Source organism: Micrasema longulum, unplaced genomic scaffold (assembly GCF_059751315.1).
Source record: "Micrasema longulum isolate JH-2025_06_02 unplaced genomic scaffold, ASM5975131v1 h1tg002493l, whole genome shotgun sequence".
In the NCBI taxonomy this organism is placed as follows: Eukaryota; Metazoa; Arthropoda; class Insecta; order Trichoptera; family Brachycentridae; genus Micrasema; species Micrasema longulum.
Genome location: NW_028279635.1, coordinates 113,641 through 133,747, shown reverse-complemented (window position 1 = coordinate 133,747; position 20,107 = coordinate 113,641). Strand labels below are relative to the sequence as shown.

General features: G+C 40.4%; 2 protein-coding genes across 4 annotated transcripts; one reads left to right on the top strand and one right to left on the bottom strand.

Moving 5' to 3' along the window:
- The first annotated feature begins 412 nt into the window (after positions 1 to 412).
- LOC148272088 (uncharacterized) lies at positions 413 to 14,477 on the top strand. Of its 3 annotated transcripts, none has more exons than XM_088240552.1 (6): positions 413 to 622; positions 808 to 924; positions 1,050 to 1,478; positions 10,892 to 11,117; positions 11,991 to 12,197; positions 12,398 to 14,477. In XM_088240552.1, exons 2-6 carry the CDS (start codon positions 819 to 821, stop codon positions 13,203 to 13,205), a joined length of 1,776 nt encoding a protein of 591 aa, XP_088096678.1. In that variant the 5' UTR covers positions 413 to 622; positions 808 to 818; the 3' UTR covers positions 13,206 to 14,477. The 3 variants fall into 3 exon arrangements, with proteins under 3 accessions (XP_088096678.1, XP_088096677.1, XP_088096676.1); XM_088240551.1 differs by having other exon boundaries at positions 1,014 to 1,478; positions 10,895 to 11,117; XM_088240550.1 differs by having other exon boundaries at positions 1,014 to 1,478.
- Positions 14,401 to 20,035, bottom strand: LOC148272087 (uncharacterized). Its single transcript, XM_088240549.1, has 3 exons — positions 15,181 to 20,035; positions 14,913 to 15,108; positions 14,401 to 14,642 (listed from the first exon to the last, which is right to left on the bottom strand). Exons 1-3 carry the CDS (start codon positions 17,913 to 17,915, stop codon positions 14,505 to 14,507), a joined length of 3,069 nt encoding a protein of 1,022 aa, XP_088096675.1. The 5' UTR covers positions 17,916 to 20,035; the 3' UTR covers positions 14,401 to 14,504.
- Positions 20,036 to 20,107: the final 72 nt, after the last annotated feature.

Sequence of the window (20,107 nt, the reverse complement as noted above, 5' to 3'; positions counted from 1 at the left end):
CTGATCAACTGAGGCCTGCAGGGCCGATAAAGCGAGGCCCGGAGAGCCGAATCAAAATCACGAAAATAGAGTTTTGAACATAAATTAATTAAAATCACTGAGGTACGTCAATTGTTGAAATATCACCAAATACTTAAATATTAGTGTTTAGTGCTTATTTTTAGAACTCGTATTTTGAATGTCATTTTCATATTGAAAGAGTAAAAATAAAATTAACGGATGAACCTAATAAAACAAAATATTTCATATTGACGCAGCACGCCCACCGGTGAAATTATTTCCACAACATACCCCGTAAACGTGTAGCTATCGTTCCGACTTCACGGCGCTTTCAGGTTGGTAACGTGGTATACTTGCCAGCTATTTGGAATAAAATAAAAATATGAATATTATGAAAAGTGATTATAGTTGCCATCTGAAGAAAAAAATAAAATTAATTTACTCTTTCCTGCGCTGTGTTTTTTGTGTTTTTACTGTCAGTTTTGCCGATATATACACAGTTTTTTTACGCAAAATCTCAATTTCAAGTGTCATTTATGGATTTCGATATCTCGCGGTCGTATGTGAGCGAGCGCAAATACATGTTGTAACCGAAATCGATAGTTTTCATCGCCAAACAAAGGTAAGCTTCCTTCCCGAAGACCTAACCTAATGTTTTCCAAAAGTGGCGTCCTATAGCGTCTGTCATAATCGTCGCGAACTGTCGATTTTACTCGACGTTTCGAGTATCGGCGTCACGTCAGAAGCTGTAATTAGCACCCTCGAGTTCGGCGGATCCGCGCTAAATGTTATCTCAACTTATTTCAGCGACACGCAACATGAACAACTACGAGGACAGGACCATGAACCACAAGCGGGTGAGGATGGAGGGCGAAGGAGGCGCCGGGGTGGTGCAAGGAAACGGCCTCCCGCTCAACTACATGGGTGAGTGTCCCCGCCCGCTTCCCATTGCCGCGCGCTGTCACCCGACCGTCTGTAACGCCGTCTGTCTGCTTTCTGTCGGTTTCCCCCAGATCACTTACACAAAGTTGTCGGCCATTTTCCCGCAGACAACGGGCACCAGGTGTACGGCGGCGCCGCGGGCGCGTACGGCGGCGGCGCCGCCTACTACGGCGGCGAGTGGAGCGAGGGCTACGGTGCGCGGCTGCCGTACGCGCCGCCCGCGCACCAGCCCTACCAGCAGCCGCCCTTCCTGCAGCACCAGCAGCACCTGCACATGGCGTACGAGCCGCAGCGGCACCACGCGCTGCTGGCGCCGCACCACGCGCCGCCCAAGTGGGCGCCGCCGGCCGCCGCCAAGCCGGAGCCGCCCGCCAAGCCGGAGCCGCAGCGCGCGGCCAGCGAGGCGGAGGAGCCCAAGATCAAGATCAAGACGGACCTGTTCAAGGAGGAGACGGGCGCGCGCCCCGCCCTCGCGCCCGGCCCTGCCCTCGCGCCCGCCCCGGCCCCCGCCGCTCCCGCGCCCGCCACCCCTCCCGGTGAGTCTGATGCGATAACCGGCTCGATGATATCCATATTATTTACTATCGTGTCCCGAAAAAATCAACCTTTAAAGAGATCCCATAGATATTCATAACTTTCAAATGTCGTATGTAATTCACACTATTTTTTTTTTTTAATATTTATCTATTGTTTACGCCCGGGGGGATGAAGAATACAGTTCTGTGTGTGAAATATAACTGAAACTCCGGACGGGTGTTTTCGACTCGATGGCTGCTCTCAGGTAAGATAAGTCCGCCTCGTTATGTAGTTGTCGGCGCTCTCGCTTACCATTCTTAAGGTCCCGGCTTTGATTCCTGGCAAGGTTGATTAAACTGCAATATTTCATTGTTCCTGGACGGCACCTGAAGCGTAAGACTGATCACCTTATCTTGATGTAGCATATATTATCAAAATATGTACAGAAAGAGATATAATGATGAAGGTATTTTTGCTTTATGGTCGTAAATACCAAACTGTCTTTTTCAGGAGAGAGTTAAAATGGTTTTTTTCTTCTTCAGTAGCGGAATTACGACATTTTAAAATGAATATTATATCCTTTTTTATATTTACACTTAATTTCTTACAAATTTGAATTTAAAACATAAGAAAACCTTAGAAAAAATTAGGAGGTTTTCACACATTTGGGTTGAAAATACAAAGTCAAAAGTGCAAAAGTTATTTTTATGATGAAATTAAATATGTTATCTCTATTAGGAAGAGCAATTAGTAATTTATCAAAATTTAGCTCTCCGCTACAAATGGAAGCCGAGTCTCATTGACAAAAATAATATTTAGACAGAACAAACAAATAACAACAGGGATGGAGAATAGAGAAGAGATTGGACAAACTCAAATATTGTAATAAAGAACAAAGTTAAAAAATACTAAATCTCCTATACATATATAACAAACACCACACTTGTTATTCACAACAACGGAGATACATATTCTCTAGAATATAGAAATTATATATTGTGTTGTGTACGTAATCGGTGCTGTGTTAGGTTTATGGTTTTTTGTAATATCACCATCATACCAACGTTGCTCCGTGTGCACACACAGTGATTATCTAGAATATATATTCGTTCCGTGTAATGACCGGTACTATGTTTTACAATTATCGGAGTAAATGATCATAATAAAGATGGAAATCCTTCAACAAAACTGCATTTTAACTCTCGCAAGCCTCGGTACTTTCTCGGTTTAACCAATACAATTTATTATAAAATCTTATTCGCCTCGTGGTGCATAATACACTGCATCGGTACTCCGATCGCAGCGTATCGGCAATTCTTTATAGTATGTGAGATTATGCAGAGTTGGAAGGTTTTCAAATATCATCCGGAGCAGTATAGCACAATCATCTGGAAATTGTAATATATCGGTACTCAGTCTTCCCAGTCGGTCGTGCAATACCGCACTTATATTAAGTAAAAACCGGGTCGCCGCATTCTTGCCAGGTTAAATATTCTTAGAAAATTGAATACATTAGAATTTCTAAAATTCATTTTTAATACCAATATTTACAATAATATGGCTTAGGATTTTTTCTGGCAAAGCGACATACCTAATTGTATTCAGCGGGAACATTTATGTTACTGTTTTTCATGTTTGAACATTTGATTGTTGAATACATCAAATCGACAAGCATTCAGTGGCAGGGTAAGTCCGTATTCCAAAAAAAAAGTCTTTGTATTAAAATTATGCATCATAGCAATATTTAATAATGAATTTGCCGTTGTTACGTTTCGGTTTTGATATACCCCACGATAAAATATGTTTGAAAAATTAACGTTTTTATTTTATTTATTTATATACACGCCCAATGGGCATTTTTATGGACACATTTATACATAGAAAATTATTATTAAAAAAGTAGAAAGACTCGATGGTTTATAGTAGACTTTGTGGGAGTGGAAGCGGGAAAGGGGTGTTTATAATTGAACTTGATTCAGTGATCGTTTGAAAGAAGACAACTTGTTATCAAAGAAATCAAGACTGGTATGTTTGTTGGCAGACCTAAGAATTCTGGGCATAGGGGAATGAAAACCATAGTTAGTTCTATGGTTATCGATATGAAAGAGTAAGTTTTGTTTGAGGTTTCTAGTTGGGATATTTAATTTTATTGAGCTCAGTAGTTCAGGCGCATCAAAGAGTGAGTTGAGAATTTTAAATAGCACTATAAGATCGGATTTATTTCGACGGTTTTGAAGAGAAGATATATTCAAGGTAGTTTCTAACTCATACATATATAGGTCTCTGGATAAGCCCAACCTCCAGCCTATCTTTCTCAAAAATCGATGTTGAACTGATTCAATATTCTTGATGTGAACATTATAATATGGAGACCAGAAAACAGAGGAATACTCTAGGTGCGGGCGAACTAGGGAACAGAAGAGGGGGTAAGGGTAAGGGTATTGATATGTTTCAAGTCAGCTGTGCTTTGTTAATAAATCCAAGAAGTTTTAAGGATTTATTGATAACATGTTCAATATGAATTGTAAAAGAAAGTTTAGTGTCAAGTATAATACCTAAATCTCGTATACTAGACACAGATGATAATATTTCATCATTCAGTGAGTGGTCGTATATGATTGGGTTTTCCAGACCAAAAAATCTCATAACCTTGCACTTACTTAAGTTGAGATGTAGATTATTGGATGATCACCAGGTGCCAAAAGACAATAAGTCAGATTGTAATAGTGAACAATCGGAAGGGCTGTCAATCTGTTTGAGAATTTTAGTGTCATCAGCAAACAGCCAAATTGATGAAATAAGAAAAGCATTTTTTATATCATTGATGAACATATTGAATAGCAAAGGAGCAAGGTGAGCAACCTGTTGTACACCCGAAGATACATTAATGCTGTTTGAGATGGAATTATTTACCCTTACAAACTGTTTCCTTTCACTGAGATATGACTTAAAGAAAGATAACAATGGATTACGCATTCCAAACGAAGACAGTTTGGTCAATAGTATTTGGTGATCGACCTTGTCAAAAGCTTTAGAAAAATCGGTATAAATCACATCAAATTGTTTATTTTTCTCCAGACCCCTAAAAATAGTGTCGGTAAAAGACAAGAGATTGGTCGTGGTTGATTTACCAGACTGAAAACCATGTTGCGGATCAACCAAGATATTTTTGAAAATAGGAGTAATTTTATGTGTTAATATTGCTTCGAATAGTTTAGGTATGTGAGATAGAATTGAGATTGGTCTATAGTTAGTGACGTCCGATTTGTTTCCAGATTTATAGATAAGTGTAATAAACAATTATTTCCAAGCTACTGGAAACTCACCAGATTGAAGCGATAGATTGAAAATGATAGATAGGGGTAGTGGGATAACAAATCTACAATTCTTAATTAATATTTCGGGAATACAATCAAGACCAGTATTGGTTTTACCTTTGAGAGATTGGAGAGCAATAAATACACCGTTGGTCGATATATGGCAGCAACTAAGGTCAACTGTATTATGGTGGTCAAATGTTTCGACATAATTCAGTGGACAATTAGAAGAGCATACAGATGAAAAGTGGGAGGCAAGAAGATTAACTATGTCTTGTTCATTGTTAACAGTTTTCATTCATTGTTTTATTATAATCCACGAATCTACAGACATTTTTCTTTTTCATGTGATGACTTTTTTTTCAGATTCCTAACATACCATTTCTTAATTCCTAATGTATTACAAAATATGGTTTCCAAACTTTTACAACATTGTCTTCCCTGGTAAAATAATAAAATAAAGATCAGTTCCATTTAGTTTCACTTTCTACATTTCAACAACTTTCGACATTTTGAGCATTTTGGTTGCGTCAGCTTCACCCTCTCTCATCATCTGAAATGATTAAGCATACTTTTGTTAGCAGTCATTTCCATCAGTTTTTAATTTGCCCTTTTTTCTGAATATCTCACAATTAATTTTGAATCATTTTTCTTCCAAAATATTTATAACCCTTTTCTTGTTTTAATTAATTTTTTTCACTCTTCCACTATGATTTATAAAACCTAATTTAATACTGCAGTCGCCTCTTTCTTTTGTGCTTACTTCGTTTACTGATTATTGACTATAAGAATAGGGATCCAATTGTTTAACATATTCCGTGAGATATGCATCTAGAGCAGAAGATTAAACATTAACCACCGTATTTTCATTATCGTTATTTTTACCTGAGAATTGGGTTGTTGAAAATTGAATAAAATGAATTAAGGGTTAAAAATGTATTTTCTTTTTTTGTACGGAACGTGTCCTTTTCTGTTGACATCTTAAAATAATTTAAACACTATGTAATATCAGGTTACATAAAGAATCACAATAATATAGGTACTTATAAACTTAACCGATTTCAAGTTGAAATTTATACAATTCAACTTCCCGTTCCATCGAAATCTAGCGTATGTGAATATTTAGGGTAGTTACATTTCATGAAATCTAGGAAATAAATCACTTGCCTTCAAAACAGTTATATTATGTTCGTAGAAATGCTTTACTTTGCTATAATCCTCGGTGAATAGTGCAAACAGTTGTAATCTTGAAATTAAAAACAATAATCATCAGAGCTGAATACATCACGAAAAATTACCCTCGCAGTGGGATTTGTGAGGTTTACAAAAAAATATTTTACTATGGATAGGACTTATTAGTTTATTTTTATGTTTCATTGTAATAATAATTTAAATCCCTAATAGAAAACACTAAAATATCATTTTTGACCATTTCGGGATTAACTTATGTTATATCGAGAACCATTTTTTCTTTGTGAATTGGAACTTCTTTTTACACGAGGGATACGTTCCACACAGGACAGTTAAAAAAAGTAAATACATAATATGCTAATATGCATTGTTAAATTAATGTTTAAAAAATGTAACTTCATTTCCGGACCGTATTATTTCAAAATTCCATCTCTATTGAGATATCGAGAGTGGAAGGAGGAGGGAGGCGATTTGGTACTCTCTGGAAATGACCACGCCATATTTCCTTTACGATTCGATCACTCCATCAGAGTTTTTTATAACTAATGGGATGATCGTGCGTTTACCACAGATCTTATGCATGATTTGAAATAATTTTCAGGTGTCATTTCTTCGAGCCGCTTGTTCCGCAGTTGCAATTATAGAGTCTAGATGACGGTGTTTATCCAGTTTTTCAGAACATTTAACCAAACGATCCTGGCGCCTATAGACATCTCTACAGGTGTCCACTCGGTTAGGGTCATCTTCACTATCTCTCAGTGCTTTAAGTTTAGCGTGTTCTACTATTTTACCCCATATACTATCTGAAATCCAAACGGGTCTTCTCCCCTGTTTCGGGCTGAGTATATCATTCGCGGAATAAACAAGAGCTGATTTGAGATTTCCCCACTCCACTTCAATAAGGTCTGTAGTGGGGGGGTTGGTCATCAATCAGCTGAGTGCGTTGACTGACCGTATCCTCGAATCTCTGTCGCGTGTCATCAGACTTAAGTTTCGGCTGTCTTTCGCCTAGGAGGTTTCGGAAGACGCTTAAGCTGCAGCCAGATCTTAGCAATGAGTAAACTGTAGTCATTATAAATATCGGTCCCTCTTTAGGTCCTGACATCCAGAAGTTCTTTTCGGGTAATGCGGCCATAAAGAATGCGATCTAGCTGCGCTTTCGTTCTTCCGTCGAGAGAAGTCTAAATGTATTTATGGATAAATTTATGGGGAAATAGGGTTTGAACACCAATGACAAGGTCGCTGATGGTAGCCTATCAGCCTTCTACCATTGTCATTGACTTGCCCGAGGCCATGCCTTCCCATCACCGATGGGCCAAATGATGGATCTGTTCCGACTCTTGCATTAAAATCGCTCATTACTATCACGCGGTCTCTTCTTGGAAGAGATGCGATAATCGCGTGATGAGCGTCATAGAAGGCATCCTTTATTAGGGCATCTGAAGTTTCTGTGGCACCTAAGCACCGAATGATAGTGATCGAACTGTCAGCAGTTCTGAGGGTGGGCCACACCTTGGTGGTGATACTGCTGCTGACCAGAGTGTATACGAGTAAGTATTTCCAATAGCCTTTTTCAGATCCTTTCCAACGCGCCTCGCTCATGCCAAGAATATCTAATTGATATTTATCCATGATACGAGTTGCGTGGATATCTTTTCTGAGGACCTGCATCATGCGCACGTTATATGTATCGATATGCAGGGAAGAGTTATTAGATGAAGTGCTTTTTTCGAAATCATTGTCCGTTTTACGTTGCCAGATCGGGTATGAGGGATTCTGGTGTCCTATTTTGTGGAGGTTTAGTAATCAATAATTTTTAAGAAGGTAAGGTATACACGACACCTCGCCGTGTGTATAGTTGAACTGTAGATAGGGCTGGCTCTGTAGCTGCTGTAGTCCGGCTATCTCGGATGAGATAGGCTTCTCTGGCTGGGTCGGCGGTAATATCCTCCAAGAAGGGCAGGCGGCAGAGTCATAGGCGGAGAGGGCGTAATTCCAATAAAACACGCTTAGACTTAATTTATACACAACTTTATTCACAACTTTATTCACAAAAACACCCAGGTTTTATTAAATTATTTGCACCGTGTCACTGTCGGACAGGGTGCGGGACAGCATACCTAAGCCGCAGGAGAGAGCGAGAGGGGGTTGGGCTGCCCCGGATTAATGCGTTGGACGCTCTCTAATCGGCTGGACATTTTTATATTTTATTTTTTCATCACTACTTTTAAAGTCATATAACACCTTCGGTATACATTTTACATAAAAATGAAGTATGTAAGCATCATCCCCGTGTCCCACTTAATACATAAATAACACGGGAAAATATCATACAAGACATACCGATTAAAAGGGTGACACACGTTTTAGAGGGATTCAGTGAGGCCGAGTACCTCATAATCCCATACATATTTATGGCTAGAGTCTCGATATTCTAACGTATGCTCCCGCAAGTGACATAATTAACCGTCTTTATTAAAAGGGGCAGCTTATTAGATTACAAAATCGAGACTACTAGCCAAAATAAGCAAGAAAACTAACATATAGAGAAACTTGAAAAAAAAAACACCGGTGCCGGCCGCTCTGGTTGAAGCGCCGCGTGTAGCCCTAGCGACGATTCGCGAAGCTTCAGGTGCCATCGAGGTCTAAGGATTTTCAGCGCTTAGTCGAAAAATTTTCCTCGTGTAGAAACCGCCTCCGTCTATGAGCCCCAACAAGGGCCGCTAGGTTTGATGATGTTTTAAATGATCGGCACTTTCCACCGCATTACGCTTTTTTTGCCATACGAGCAGTGATGTCCGATACAGTAAGGTGATTAGCTGTACGCTCTCGAGGCCTGAGGTCTGCGGGCAAATGTCTTGTATCTCCCGAGGTCGGCTCAACCTACCCACTCGGGCATAGGCCACCTTTTAATTTCCTTTTGTCCGATTTCTCAATTCAGTATTCAACTAGGTTATAATAAAAAATAAAAATAATACAATAATGATAAAATGTTTTTTAGAACAATACGAAAACTTAACACCTTTATTTTATCAGTTGGTCGGAAGAAGTTGCCATTTGGCAACGAATCTGCCGATGTACAATTTATATTATGTACAAGTTAAAAAAAATCCATTACTTTTCTAAAAAATACTGAGAGATTACATTTTAATTCATTAACAGAATCCCAAGCTGGTCCATGAATTGTTACAAAAAAATTATTCTTTACTTCTAGTGCACCTACCGGGTATTCAAATTTGAATTAGTTCAAGCAAAACAGGGCTATCGATTTCATTGTTTTAAATAAATATAACAAATCAGCTATAACTCTGCAGTCTGACAATTCAAGTAATCTCATTTCTCTTCTGAGGAAAACATAGTTTAAGGTTTCTATGGGTATTTTTAATTTATCTTTTCCTCTTTCGATAGCATGAGAATGAATTTCATAATAGGGTGACCAAACCGAAGAGTTGTATTCAAGTCTGCTCCTTACTAATAAGCGGTACAATTGTTTTACAGTAAATACATTTTTAAACTTGACGCTACTCTCAAAACAAATGCGAGCATCTTCATTCCATCATTAGCTGTCTGATTAATATGAAAAGTAAACTGTAGTTTCTCATCAAGCAAAATACCCTGATATTGAGACACTCTTAAATATATCAATTTAGTGGAGATTTTACATCTACAGAAGGTTATACTTTGACATTTACTTATATTTAACTGAAATACAACACTATATTTCTATATTAAGAGTATAACAATCCTTTATAATCGAATGTATTTTTAAGTCATCGGCAAACAGTGAAATATTAAAATCTTCAATTTCTTTACTACACCATTAGCAAAAATACACAAAAAACAATCCTAAATGGAATGCTTGAGGAACCCCACTTGTCGCCAAAAATAATTGACACAAAATCATCAACTTTCACTGTCATATATCATCTACCAGTTGTATAACTTTGAAAAGCAATTCAGCATATTCCCTCTTAACTCCTTACAAATATTTTTTTTACCAACAATTTAAAGCGTTAATTATATAATTTTGGTAAGTAATCAAATTTGTCATAGTTGATTTGCTGAGAGTAATTCCATGTTGAACTGGTGATATTGCATGTCTTGTTTGAGGAATTATTTTGTCAAGTACGGGGCTTTCAAATAGTTTTTATTTTCATTTTTATTACCCTTTTTAAATATCGAATAATTAATTTTTCATAGATCCGGAAATAGGCCTACAGACAATGACAAATTAACCAAGTATTTTAATGGAAAACTCGATTCATGTAGACAATTATGTAAAAAAGTATAGGTAGCAAAAAGTATGTAAGTAAGTATAGTAGGCTGTTTTATGAATATCTAATAATTTTATTTGACTAATTTTATTTAAAACAGAGATATTACAACTCGTTATGTCTAGACATTCTTCCAGAGAAAGGTGTGGCAAATTATCATCTAGAGCTTCGTGATAAACTTCACCAAAAAAGCTTGCAAAAAAATTTACAGTGTCCTCCATATTGTTCGTATGTTGCGAATTATATAACATGGACATCGGTATATTTGAATCGTGACTCTTTAAGGATTTTACGTAATTCCAAAAAATATTATATTTGACCGTATTGAATTTTCAACCTCACCATATATATTTGTTATAACATTCAACTGATGGTTTATTTATTTATAAATGCCCAGAAGGCTCTTAGAATATTTTATTAAGAAGTACACAAAGTATTATAGTAATGGACACAAAATATAATCACAATTATTTCACTATTATGTTAATTATAAAAATGAAAAGAAAATAAGTTTAGCACATTTTTTCTAATATTTTGAAATTTATTATCTTCGCCAGTGCGACACGTTTGTTTAAACATCTTATGATATACCATAGGAAGTAATTTGCTATTTACATCAAATTGATGAACAAAACATCCGACCTTCTTTAGTAGACACCGAGCCGGAGCCGGAGGAGCGCAAGGCGAGCCCGGCGCCGGCCCCCGCTGCCGCCGCTCCCGCGCCCCCTGCTGTGTCCCCAGCCGCGCCCCCCGCGGTGTTGGCCCCCGCCGCGCCTCCGGCGACCCCCGCCGCCGCGTCCGCCGCCTCCGCCCCTGCGGCCGCCCCCGCGTGCCCGCCTGACGCGATTCCCGCCACCCCGGAGACTAAAGCACCCGGGTATGTTCTGTACTATTTCCCTAAACTCGGTTCATTTTGCTCACGATTCGGGTTTTGATGAAAGGGAATTTCGCATGAGTTCGATGGGGTCATGTTAAGATCCGCATTAGCACTTAGCCAGTATTGTCTTTGTAATTGTATGTACTTATTGCGTGTTGTATTGGGCGAATTCTCGGAATGTTTTCCTATATGTTCGAGGGTTTTGTGTCGTTGTACTACTACGTTCTTCTTCATTTTCGAAGCGGAATCTGAAACGTATGACCTAGGTCGCAATTCGAAACTAACGCTGTATTCCTGGGAAACTAGAATGAGTTACTCTGACTGTGGTTTTGAATGATCGCAAATCGACAATACTGCAGTGAAATATCACCCCTCCGGGCGGCATTATTTATTTTTTGTTCGAAGAAGTCTAACTGTAATAAAGAAGAATGATTGTCATTCATACCATTCATAATCATGCTTCTGCAACCGCACAAAATATTCAGATAATGTCAGTAGGCGATCGTAGGGGGGAATGTAATAAAGGAGAACCATCCTCAATTCAGAATAATGCTAATGCCAATGGAGCTGGCCCATGGCAGTCCAATATGAGCCTTCTTTATAAAATTGACATTTATAGTCGAGGCTGTATTGTACACCCGGACTTGGCGACTGTTCGTACACGTATTCTTTGCAAATGTCAGTAGAATTTGTTTTCAAGGGAAGATGCGCAGGACGAATCTAATTTCGTATTGTAGTATGTTAATCTTATTTTGGATTAAGTATAATGTACGTGTACTGAGATAATTAATGTTTGAAAGTTATTTATGTTTCCAATAATGTACAGTTTATGATCGATTATGTTTTTACTAAGCACATCCGTAATACTTACAGATCAGAGAGCACTTCGGGGACATCAGAAGGCAAGCGCCGGGGCCGGCCGAAGGGCTCCACCAACAAGCCCAAGCCCCCCGAGCTGCAAGGACAGGGTGGAAAGGGGGGGGCGGGGCGCGGGGCGGTGGGGCGCCCCCGGGGGGCCACACACTCTGCCGGCTACATGAGGCCCTTCAAGAGGGATTTCTCGGGAATTCGCTTCAGAAGGTCGCTTCCCTGTTTTAACCATTATTGTTTTTTTTGTATTTATTTTTATTTAAGAAGGTAAAACAGAAAATATAAATATAAAACACATTTAGACTACGCCGCAATCGGTGTATCAATTAATCGCTCTGTGCACCGTAAAGGGAAGCAGAAATATTATTTATATCGGAGAATTGCAAATATGAATATCGTACCATTTACAGGAGATGGAGCGACGACGAACTGGAGCCAGTGCACATTCCCAACGAGGTGTACTTCGGGGATGTCCCGGTCCCCATGGAGGTTCTGTACAACTACTACGACACCAATACGGAGCGAGATAAGCTGCAGCAACAGGCCAAGGTCGCGGGAAATGTCACCCTCGTGTACTCGTCCTCCGACAGTTCCTCCGACGAGTCCTCCGACAGCGACTCTACGGGCAGCGAGGGTGGCGCGGGGGGCGCAGAGGGCGCGGGCGGCGAGCCGCGGCGCCGCCCCGGCCGCCCGCGCGGCTCCAAGACGGTCAACCGGCGCTCCGACGGGCCACGCACGCCCTCCGTGCACTCGGGGGACAAGCCCGCCGGCGTCACTGACATGAAGCGCTTCCTCAAGGCCGCGGGCGTCGCATACGACTACACGCAGCTGGTGGACGGCTGCGGCTCCAACAAGGAGCGCGTGGCGCGACTGCTGGGCCTGCTGCGTGAGCGCGGGCTGCAGGGCGAGCCGACATTAGAGGCCTGCCGCGCGCTGTACAGCGGTCCGGCGCCGCGCCGCCGGGGGCCCAAACCGGGATCGCGACGCGGCCCGCGCAAGTCCGCCGCGCGGGCCTCGGCTGACGAGGGAGAGGAGGGGGAGAGTAAGTATCCCGTGCGCGCCGCGCCTGTCGTTGCGGAGCCCGCCCCGGAGAGCCGGGCCCCCAAAGAGGGACGCCGCGTGACGCGAGGGCAGACCTCCGGCAAGCCACGACAGCGCATCGTCATCTCCTCGGACGAAGAGGATTCTCCCCTGAGCAAGCTGCGTACGATACGCTAGGACGCCCCCTTCCTTTCCTAATTGTCAGAGTTTCGGCCCTACTTTCCGGATACGGGAGCTAGTGTAAATTTTTCTGCGCATTTGTAAAAAGCATCGCGTCGTCGTTTTAGGTGACCCGTTACCTCCTGCCGGCCGGTCCGAGGAACTAAACGCAGCTAATTCTCGAGGGTGGCGAGAGCAAAATTAAAATAAATCGTTAATTTAGATGATACTTTCGGATACGCGTTCCTATTGAAATTTTGTCTAAATTTGTACCACGGCGTAAATTAGGCGCTGATATATTATCGCATGCGTAGCCACCAGTTTTTATATTATTTTACCGTAATTAGTGTTTTCATCGCTCGAATCTTGGATTCCCCGACGATTGTCCAAATAGTTTTGAAGGGATATTTTTATATAATGCTCTGGACAATCGAGAGCCGATGTCGCTATCGGACACAATCATTTTGAGAAGCAATTTGGAATGTACGCCGAGACGCCTGCGGTCCCTAGGTTAGGATAGTGGTGTAAATACAAGTACTGAAACGATGGCCTTCACAGAACACGTCGCTGCAAGTGTCTACGCTAGTGCCACGTAGGTGTGTTCCCTTAGCTTAGTCGGTGCGGCTTCTTCCTCGGGACCCCCGTTAGCTGTAGATGTATTCTTAAAGAACCGAAACACCATGTAAATTGAATTAGAACTAGGGGAGAAGAGTGAGTTCAGTGTCTACGATGACAGGTAGGTCAGGTAATATGATCGGATGTGCGGAAGCGTAATATTATTATTTAGATTTAGTTGACGAGTCTTCGATGTTCTGTTTAGCATCCATATCAGAAACATGAATTTCACAAGTAAACATTAGAGTAGGACATAATATTATATATAAATATATATTACTATACAAATATATATATTGTAAGAGTAATGGTTTCTGCGGAAACAAGAGTTATTTATAGATGATATTTTTTCTATACAATCCTTCCCGTGTGCTGTACACGGAGCGGGTAGAGGAAGCCGCATGAGAACTTTATATTAACATTAATTTATACTACATCTACTTGTAGGGGAAATTGCCATAAAATATTTGTGACTAGAAATTTAACAGATGTAATTTTATTAAGAGTAGTTCTATTTTAGTATCCACATTGTGAATAGACAGTCATCGCTTAATGTATTTGTGATTCTGGATTTTATTGACATGAAAAATTCAATATGTTTTTATTATGCTGATCGAAAAAACATCTTTTAATTATAAATTTTCTTTTACAAATAATTAATTGTATCATAATAATTGTAATTTTACACACAAAATGGTCTTGTTATTTATCTCTCCCTCCCGAATCCAACAGAAGGTGCCCCTCGGCGTTGCGGACGCGTACCCTTCCGCTCGCATAGCGCGTCTCCACGGCTCCATCCGAGTACACCACCTTCACCGTACCGTCCGGGTACTCTCGTCTCTGAAACAGAGCAATTTGCGTTACCCCCCCAATTCAAAGTATCTTCATCGGTAACCGGTAATTGAACATGTTTAGACAAAAAAATTGTAAACGTATTCTATTTTTCATACAGAAAAATTTGTAGATAAAATTGAAGATAAATTTTGACTTCCCATCAGAATTCGTACCCTGGCCCGATTCCCAGTGTGAAAATGAACACATGTTGAAGTAGTGACGGTACATATGTACATTTACGAGGGCCTGGATTAATGAAAAAATATATACAGAAACCTTATGGTCCGCCGTGTGAACCTCCACCTGTCCGTTGGGGAAGCGCAAGGTGCGATCCCCGCCGGGGGCTACCCGCAACAGCGTGCCGTCTGGGAAGCGCCATTCGCTGGCGCCCCCGGCCTGCGCCCATCCCGTGCGGCCATCCGCCAGCCGGCTCTCCACCGCGCCGTCTGCGTGCCGCCGCTCCAGCTGCCCGCTGCAACACACCGCCATCAGTACGCGCAGCCAAAAGTGCAGCTCCCGCTCCATACAGTGGGTGTATACTCACTCGGGGAACAGCAGCAGCTGCGAGCCGTCTCGGTATGTGGTGTGGTGCGTGTCGGAGTCCCGATAGTAGTATTTGATGGTCCCTTCTCTGTAGAATGTCTCCTTGACATCGCCGTTGTAGTATGTGAACTTGGAATACGACTGGTCCGGAGAGACGACCTTGATGTTACCGTTGCTGAACTTGATCTCCTTACTTCCATCGGGTCGCTCCACGACCGTGTGGTCTACTGATCCTGACCCGGGGACAGTCTCCTCACTGCTGATTGTCTCGTTATCCGCATTAAACTTTTCGGTGTACATTTTCTCCACGAGATCTTCGCTAATACTGCTTTTCAAATTTTCTTTTTTCTTTTTGGAATCGTTTTTAAAATTTGTAGTATTCAACTCTGGCTTTAAACCTTTGACTTCTGGTAATATGCTTGTTGGAGGATAATATTTGGGAGATAATCGGTCGCAAGAGAGGGAAGCGTCGTCACTATCAGAGAGAAGTCCGTACCCGAGTTGCTGTTCGGTGTTTCGCTTCCACTCTTCGTCTCTCTGACTAAAATATTTTGCATAGTGCGAAGTCATGCGGAAATTAGGCACACTTTTAGACCTCCGTAGAAGGGTTCGATGTTCCACAACATTAGACTTGGGTTTCTTTGTTTTTGAATCAGTATTTCTTAATTTTAAATTACGGTTTTCATCTTCTAGCTCTTTTTCGATACTAAACTGGGCGAGAGACTTGTTAATTTCCGCTAGCTTCTGAATATTGGATAGTCGGCGAGATCTCATATTGGCATTACGTATTCTTATGTTTTCCTTTCTCAATTTATCATTCGCTGTCTTCAGATCGGCGTTTTCTCGTTCTAAAGTCTTGAGTCTAGTCCTCAGAGAGGCTTGGGCAGCTCCTGTTTTAGCTTCCCGAGCCTTTGTTTGTTCTCTGAGATTTGATAATTCATTTTTAAGGAAAATAGTATCTTCCTTTTCTTTTTTTATTGAATTTCCTTTCATGTCTTTTACATATCGATCGTAGAGACGCTTCTGTTTGGTGAGTTTTTCTTTTTCTTCCGCTAAATAATACTCCGAAACGACCTTATCCTCATTGAGTTTCCTTTCAGCTTTGGCTTTTTCCGCGAGAAATAATTCCCTTTCAGATTCCAATTCCTTTCTCATTTTGGACACTAATTCATTTTCCACTTTAAAAATATTTATCTCACTTTCCAATTCCTTCAACCTGGTTTTTAACAGTTCCACTTTGGAAGAAAGGTTAACTCGTTCTAAAATGTCATAATTTAAGTGCGCAGTGTCTGCTTTATCACTATCATGATGAAGAAGAGTTCTGTTTTCATCTAAACTATGGATAGCGGAGGAATCATCCAGATCTTTAACGACTTTAAAACTATCTGCATCCTCTTGACAAATCATAATTTTTATAACATTTCCATTAGTAGGGGGGCTACAATTCGAGGAATCCTTGTCAAGGTGGCCCTTCTGATTTTGATTAGGAGTAGATGTAGACATAGAGCCGTTCAAGGAGACTCTGCAGGTTTGTTCAGTGTCCGTGCTTTCGCTATATTCGTCATCTCCTGTAGTTTCTTTGTCGGTTCCCGGTCGCGACTGGTGTCCTCCGACTGCTTCAGATTCTCGACTGCTGTTTAAGTTTTCTATTGTTTCAATATCTGTCAGATCGGGTTTCAAATTAAGAACATGAGGGAAAGAGTGAACGAAGTTCCTATTTGCTGTGGGAGTGTCGGAACAACCGCGCGCCGCTATCAGCCGACCGATAAAGCTGCTGTTAGAACTGAAACTGGAATTGGCCACTTTCCTTTCCAGAAGCTCGAAAATGCGTTGCTCATCTAGCTCTTTGCGCGACTTCAGGGTGCCGGTGCTGGCCACCGAAGTATCGGAACATCCGGAATTCTGGCTCAACAGACCCCCGTAATGTTCCTGTTCCTCCGTCAGTAATGATCCCCAAGTCTTGGTGTTCTTCGGTGGAGTAATGTAACCGTCGAACTCTATCCGACTGCGGAGATCTCTCGCGACGTGATCCTTGGAGCCGCTGTTTAAACCAGCCAATTTCATCGGAGACACCTCTAGCTCTACCGGGGGAACGCGTAGGATCGGGGAGGGGGAGCAGGCGGGGGGAGGATCAGGCCTGACTCGTTTTGTGGAAGCTTTGAGGCCGATATCGTCGGGAGTCATATTAAATCTCGCCATTCCTCGGCCTTTCCTAAGGAATTTCATGGGTTTAATCATATTTTTTTTTTCTTTTTCAATTTTCGAAAAAATTATACCCGCGTCGTTATTTTTTATTTTATCTTCTAGTAATGTTTCGAAATCTTTGACGGCGGACAATACCGGTAGCTCGTCGAAATTTAAACATTTGTCCGTATGTTCAATAGTGGATCGTGAGTAAACCGGAGGTTGCGCTTTGGACAGCGGAACATTATCCCGGGAAACGGCGAGTACTGAAACGCCCTCAATAACATTCGACAATCCACTTAGTGATTTTGCGAGCTTCGAATCTTCTTCTGAGGGTAAACTTTTATCGTGAAATGAAGATGAACCATCTACTGTGGTGTTCGATAAATCGTATTGAGAAATATCGAACTTTTTACATAGTTTGTATTGCTGGTCGGTGAGCTGTTTCCTTTGTAACAGTTGCTCCTGATACAGGCGCTCTTCTTGTAACTTCTGCCAACGTCTCAACTCTTCGAGTCGCAAAAGTATTCTACCGGGAGAAGACTCGTCCATTTCTTATTATGAAGATTGATATTTAATAAAATCTGTTTAATGAACAAAACCGCAGAAAAAAGTTAAGCAAAGAAACAATGGTAGCTATTTATGTAACTTTCGCAAATTGTGTCACTTCTATATACTTAAGGTCAATCAATGCTATAGAAGTATCAAACCAGTAAACCGCTTATCCACTAACACAAAATAAGTGTTGAGATTTTGAACTGTCAACTGTCATCAATGTCAAGCAATACCGTAAACGCAAACCATAGACAAATAACGTTGGGAATTTCATAAACAATCAAAACTTTCCTGGTACCTGTTTAATTTTAATTGTCTAAAATACACAAGTATTATTTTTATTTACAGTTAAAGCTAAATAAATTGCGTGAGGGCACCTGATAATACACCATAATATTTAACACAGATAGCAAATGGGTGAATACAGGTATATATTATAATACATAAAATATAGGTACGCCAAGATAATAATAATCATTTTATTCCAGCTCTATTGGGAGGGTAGAGTAATAACCGACCAGCAATATAACCAGTATAAATCAATCAGTAAAAAAATAAAGGACAACGTAATTTGTATGAAAATTTAATGGATACAAAGTAAATAAATTTTAATATTCAAGAGAAAAACAAAAAGGAAAAGATAATTAAACTAAAAAATTGACTAAATGGGTAACCTAAATTAAAATGAATGTCACTTAAGCGTCCCGCTCCAATCCTGCCACAACATCGATTCCCGGCAGTTTTTCAATAATTGGCTGATTAGGATATTTAGTCTTTTCCCCAGCCTTTCTCTGAGACCCGCTATCCGGTGCCGCAGCAGTCCATCCCGGCGGGGAAGCGGCAAACATCTCACCCGCACTACAATGTCGGGAAAGAGTATGTAGGGCTCTAAAACCGTTGTTGCAACACACTTACATACCCCTAACACTACATTGGTTGTATTTACACCATAGCTCGCGGGTGTATTGCTGCATGCAGCATGCATAGCACCCGAAACAACCCGTTCTTCACTTTCACGTAACATCGACAGAATCTTTGCATTACATATTAGTTTTTTTATTATAACCATGCATATAACATGGTCAGTGGAACTATTTCCAAATTGATTTGGATCTCAATCTTTGAATCAATAAACACTAGCATGTGGCACCGGACTGAAACAACTCATGTTACCTATGAATTCAATAGATGGCAGATAAAGACCAGTTAAATGTTTATGTTTATTTCACATCAAATACAGTTAAAATTCATAATCCTATTGATTTCAATACGTAGGTACATATTTTTTCTGCAGTTATAGCAACGAAATCGCAATTGTTGCGTAAACGAAACTGTCGGTGACAATATTGTTTTAGGGTTTATTGTCTTGCAGCAACTTTCTCCTCCTGCTCAGTATGGGAAATTACAAACATATGAACATGCGACTATAACATACACAATCCGTATATACCGGGGTTTAAATATTATCTAAAGATTGTAAAAATATTACATAGGATGTGAATTTGGAAAGGAGAGGAAAAGAAGAAAAGTAGTTGTGTCTGCTTTATTTATTTATGTAAATGTGACGGTCTCAGTCACCGGCGCTAGATGGTGGCCGACACTAGCGGCAGCGGCCGGTCACTGACACTAAGCAGCCACCAATGACCTCAACACAGTAACGAGAACATTTATAAATCCAAATTGACGAAATGTGTTACAATTAACAGAAATGTTTAATTTAAACATCACAAAATATTTTTGAATATATTTTTCTAACAACCATTTACACTTTATTTACAATATATTTATATAATATTGTAGAATGTCCAAATTTAAGATTTAATTTTCATGTACATACATAATTGCAGATTCTGAATACATACTAAGTAAATATACTCTCTAAGGTTACAGTTCTAAGTAGTCCTAAACTCTGTTCCGTGGAACATAATATAAAACATTAAGGATGTGTGGAGACTTGTTACTAAAGATAAAGATGTGAAACGACGCCAACCGATATATTATATTATGTACAAAGTGCTAGGGATTAGTTCCGAGGAAACCTTCCTGCCATAGATATTCCACAGAGCATTCAACAATCTAACAACATCAACAGTAAGTATTATTTATCTATATATTGCATTTTCAGTAGGTCAGTTTTCTACATAATATTCTAAATACGTTATACTGTCTTCTCCGATGGCAGCCCCTTA

Coding starts and splice junctions, on each gene's coding strand:
- LOC148272087 (XM_088240549.1), bottom strand. CDS start 17,915: ATGGACGAGTCTTCTCCCGGTAGAATACTTTTGCGACTCGAAGAGTTG. Junction 15,109..15,180: donor CAGCTGCTGCTGTTCCCCGA/GTGAGTATACAC, acceptor GGTGTGTTGCAG/CGGGCAGCTGGAGCGGCGGC. Junction 14,643..14,912: donor TTCACACGGCGGACCATAAG/GTTTCTGTATAT, acceptor GCTCTGTTTCAG/AGACGAGAGTACCCGGACGG.
- LOC148272088 (XM_088240550.1), top strand. CDS start 819: ATGAACAACTACGAGGACAGGACCATGAACCACAAGCGGGTGAGGATG. Junction 11,118..11,990: donor CCGGAGACTAAAGCACCCGG/GTATGTTCTGTA, acceptor TAATACTTACAG/ATCAGAGAGCACTTCGGGGA. Junction 12,198..12,397: donor TCGGGAATTCGCTTCAGAAG/GTCGCTTCCCTG, acceptor TACCATTTACAG/GAGATGGAGCGACGACGAAC.